This window comes from Geospiza fortis, unplaced genomic scaffold (assembly GCF_000277835.1).
Source record: "Geospiza fortis unplaced genomic scaffold, GeoFor_1.0 scaffold66, whole genome shotgun sequence".
Taxonomy (NCBI): Eukaryota; Metazoa; Chordata; class Aves; order Passeriformes; family Thraupidae; genus Geospiza; species Geospiza fortis.
Window position 1 is genome coordinate 2737903 of NW_005054312.1, and position 4880 is coordinate 2742782.

Genomic DNA, 4880 nt, shown 5'->3' on the forward strand with positions numbered 1-4880 from the left:
CGAGGCTAGAACGCCGCCAGGCAGCGCCAGCCGACCGACGAGGACTTCCACCGCCGCCGGGGGCGACGGAGGGCAGGCGAGAGCAGTCGATGCCCGAGAACTGCGGGGCAGCGCCCCGGCCCAGAATTAAAATCTCCATAATTTAGCTTAGAGAGGTGTGGGATACCGGAAAAATGCTCTTAACAGACGAATGTAAACTAACACGTACAATAGTCAGACTCTATGAAACAGATTGGAAGTTACTATTTTAGATTTCCAAGATAAGGGTGGTCCAAACTTAAGAGGAGAAATGGGTGTTAATGTCTTCACAAACGCCCGGGACTGGAAGAACCGGCCCGGTGCCGGAGCAGGGGCCGCGGAGGTCTCCAAGTTGTCGCAGAACCCAAACAGTTCGAGCTCTTGAACTTCAGGGGAGGATGTAGCAGGCGGATCGGGAAGGCTGTACCTTCCCAGTACGTCAGGCAATGGGGAAAGGAAGAGGGCAACGTGCAGTCAGGAGTTTAGGATAAATGGAGGCTGCGTCCTCCAAAACCCTGAGACCCCGCCGGGGTATGGCCCAGTGAGCTCTCTCCTTTTATTCAAATAAAATAAATACAGTTGCAGGACTCCTCTGTCTCCTTCGTGGACACTGGCTTTTCACAGCATGATTTTCTGTATAAACCAAATCACAAATCTCAAAGCAGTTTGCAGAAAATTTTTTTTTTCACATTTTTTTCAGCCTGGAAAAGAGAAGGCTTCTGGATTACCTAACTGCTGCCTTCTGGTACTTGAAGGAAACTTAGAGGAAAAATGGGGAAGACTATTTACAAGAGTGTGTAGTGACAGGACAAAGGGGAAGGGCTTTAAATTGACAGAAAGTAGGTTTAGATTAGATAGTAGAGAAAATTCTTTACTGTGAGGGTGGTGAGGCACAGGAATACGTTGTCCAGAGAAGCTGTGAATTCCCCATTCCTGAAGTGTTCAAGGACAGGTTGGATGGAGGGAGCTCTGAGCAGCCTGGCCCCATGAGGGAGAATAAAAAAGTCTCTTCTGAGGGAAAAGAAAAAAGTCTGAGTGAATGGTTTTGAAGGAAGCTGCTTAGGAGTATGTGGTGGAAACTTCTCCCTACATTTCCTGAGTGAAGAGAAGGGTACTGACATCTGACTCAGGTAAGAATAGTGCTCAGTGGATTGGCTTTGTCTAGTGTGGTCTGATGCAGTTTTTGCCCAAACTGACAAGCAGCGAGATCAGTTTTGAAATTAAACTCTACCACAGGTGACAGTGGCTGAAAGAAGACAAAACTGAGCAGCAAATGTGTTCCAGGAAGTGCCTGCACTCTGAGTCTGCTCTGGCCTCAGCACACGCTGGGAAGAGCTATTCATAGCGTAAATTGAGAAACTCCAGCTTGTCATTAAGTGACAATGTTTGTACCTACACATGTCCAAGTCTCACTTGACCTTACCACCACCCACACAACTCATTCAGTGTCTGCTGGTGTTTTGGTCTAGTGAACAGTATTTTTAGCACAGACTGTCAGATGCGGTTATGAGCCATCAGGCACCATATATGGCAGCAACTCTTACCTTAAAAATGCTTTTTTTATAAAACAATGCTTGTCTGCTTTCTCCTAGGTAAAATGAGCAGGAGTTTGGCTGCAGTGACCAAGAGTAGTTCTTGTGTAACACCTCGTGTAAAGAAAACTGAATTACATCTGAGATCCCTGTACATAACATTTTACAGCCCTCATTGAGGCTTCTGAAAACATCTTGTTTACACGTCATCAAGCATGCTTGGTTTTCTGTGAGATAGTAAGTGCAGCTGCCACTGCAAACCTGGCAGAGTGTATCTAGCCCTGCATCTCCACCCTGCACTGCAAAACGTGTCCCGTACTCCTGTGTTCATCAAATGTGGGGCACGATCCAGACTCGCTTCCTCTAAAAGGACACATCCACAATGCCAGGCAGTATCACTGCTACTTTAAATAGTTACAGTTTTGTAGTTTTTTGCATTCCCTACCACTTTTGTTACATTTACTGCCCAGTAAACAATAAAATCTAAGAAACAAAATTTTCTTAGACTGCTGTCATGAGATCCTTGGAAACATTTGTGCCTTTTAGAAAGAGAACATTTCCAGGAAACTGCCCAGCCTTGTGCCAGCAACAACTGCGTGCATCAGTCATCTTGTTCCACTGAAGAAGTAGATTGCCAGCAGTGCTAGAGCAGCCTTTCCACATCTCTGCTCTGATCTAAGAGGAGAACTTTTGCAATCAGTTCAATTTCTGTGACCCAGTCAGTCCTTGGCGTTTCTTTTACAGCAGCCACCAAGACAACCAGTTTCCTGCTGCAGGAGCAAACCAGCCTCACCTCCACTAGCCCATTTCCTGATGTCTGTCAAGTACCCAACAGAATCACCATAGCTTAACATCTTCTCCAGACTGTTTGGGATAGAAAGAATGTTCAATGTCTCTAGATATGTGCAAGCGCTAGTGTGTGCTCAGCAAAATGCCAGACCCCTCCCAGAACACAGCTGCCAACTTTCAGAGAAATCACTGGAGTTTGTGAGATGTGCAAAATGGCAAAATGGTGTTGAACAAGAATTTATACCTGCAAAAAAAAAGTTTGCTTTGCTGCTCATGAATTCACAGTAGAAAGGAGCTCATGTGGAAATTTAATTTGTGCAAAATACTGTTTAAAAAATTAATCATAAGTGTTTTGAGTTACACAGTGGAATAGAATTGTTGCTTTGTAAAACAGTGCAAGGTTTACAAATTTTCCATCACTATAAAAGACAATTTCCCTAATTTTCCCACCGTCGTCACATTAGTCGTTGTTCTCAAGTGAATGAGGCGCCTGTAAGCATCGTGACAGCAAAAATGTCCCAATTAAATGGAATCTCTGGAGAGATTGAGAGAAGTTCAGAAATTTGCCTGAAATGAAGAGAGTATATTTCTTCTCGTCTCACATCTGCTTAAGTCTTTACAGGCTTAAAGAAGAGGAAGGGGCACATTTGCTCCAGATAACTAAAAGCCTTCTCTCTGTCACAACATTAGCTAAAATGAGTAAGTAAAAGCTCCTGACGAACACGACAGGCTTCCGAGTCCACTGATTCCATTTGCTCATATTCTTCTTCCGATTGTTCCATGTGTCCTGTGGCTGGTGCAGACCACACGTCCAGCCCATGCTGCAGGGAGATGTTATGAAGCACGCAGCAGGCCAGAATGATGTGGCTGGACTTCTCTGGAGAATACTGCAGGGTGCCTTTGGAGCCATCGAGGCAGCGGAACCGCGACCGAATGGTTCTGAAGGTGCGCTCAATGACGTTGTGAGTGGCGGAATGGGCCATGTTGTAGCGGTACTCTGCAGGCGTCTCGGGAATGTGCAGAGGGGTCATCAGCCACGTCCGGAGCAAGAAAGAGCTGTCACCTGTGAGCCATGGAAAAGAGCGGGACAGGTTACACACCTACAGTTAGCCACAGATTTCAGCCTAGTTTAATGGTGCAGCAGATACAGAATAAGTTCTTCTTCTGGCTAAAAGAGAAGGCACAGAAGAAGTAACTCTGGTTTACAAATGTGACAAAGTAAAGGCATTCGGTTTTACACTAGAAGATTTTCCACAGAAGAGTTTTAAGAGAATTAATCTATTGCATAAAACAGGGGGAAACAGTTGGACTAGGGCAGTACCTAGAATTAAAAATTGCATAATTCAACACGGAAAGGTGTAGATACTGAAAGAAAGCTATTAACAGAATGAATGAGGATTAATACATACAATAATCAGACTGTATAAAACACAGATTAGAAGTTAATGTTCTAAGCTTCCAAGATAAGGGTAGTCCAAACTGAGTCATAAATCTCAAAGCAATTTGCAGGAAAGCAATTGAAAGTAAACATATCACTCGCGCCCAGAGTAAGGAGACAATAAATAATTGACTTTCTACTGAAAACAAGGATGAAAAGCTGACTTACCAAGGAGCCAGCCATCTTTATGTAGCTCAGTTTCAAACTGGCTTGTGAGGGCTGCCTGTTCTAACACCGTGCAGTCAGGCAGGCTGCCTGGCCAGTGCGTTTCAGCACTAAGGAGGACTCCTCTGGAATCACACACCATGAGGCAGTTCAGGGAATGGAGACCCTTTCGGTTCACATAGGACAGGTCCTCAGCATTTGGTGCTTTGATTGCCACGTGAGTGCAGTCAACCCATCCTTCAGGGCATGTACAGTAGCTTCATCTTTAGGAAAGTGAATAAACTGTGAGGCTCTTTCCACCAGTGCCTCGGTTACATTGGCAACACAGCGGCTCATCGAGGCTTGGCTAATGCCCATAGCATCCCCCATGCGAGTCTGGAAGGAGCCAGACGTATAGAAACCCAATGCAGCAAGGATTTGCGTCTCTGGACTGATGGCCCTGGACCGTTGTGTAGGGCGTGAGAGAGTGGCTCCCAGGAGATCCACTAGGTAGCAAATGAACTGTCGGGGAAAGCCGTAGGTGGATACTAGATACTCATCCGTGACATCCTCCAGCTTGAAGCGATCCAAAGTCCTGTGTCCGCGGCCATAGAGCAAGAGGTCGCAGTCAAGAACCGCGATAGGTACGGCCATGGCTGACGGCCAGGGGCGTCCCCCGGCGCTCCTCTCTAACAGGGCTTTCCCAGAGGCTTCACCTGCATAAAGCAAAAGAGGATACTCGGAACAGTTGTTACTGGTGAGCTTATCAGACTCCGTTACCATTTTCCTTTCAGTCTGACCGTCCAGCAAACCTTTTAATTTTTCTTTTTCTGCTTTTAAATACACGGGCAGCCAGGTGGACTCACCGCGGAGCCGACAACTCTGCGGGGCGCTGACAGGAATTTACCTCCCGCGGCGGAGAGGGAGCTGGAGCCGTCCCCAGTCACCCTCGCCGGGGC

General features: G+C 46.4%; 1 protein-coding gene across 1 annotated transcript; it reads right to left on the reverse strand.

Moving 5' to 3' along the window:
• Window positions 1–2630: 2630 nt before the first annotated feature.
• Window positions 2631–4880, reverse strand: HARBI1 (harbinger transposase derived 1). The gene is given in 4 exon segments (XM_031055784.1): window positions 2631–3402; window positions 3946–4176; window positions 4179–4637; window positions 4788–4880. Coding segments are annotated over 3 exon segments (1005 nt in total). The 5' UTR covers window positions 4576–4637; window positions 4788–4880; the 3' UTR covers window positions 2631–3025.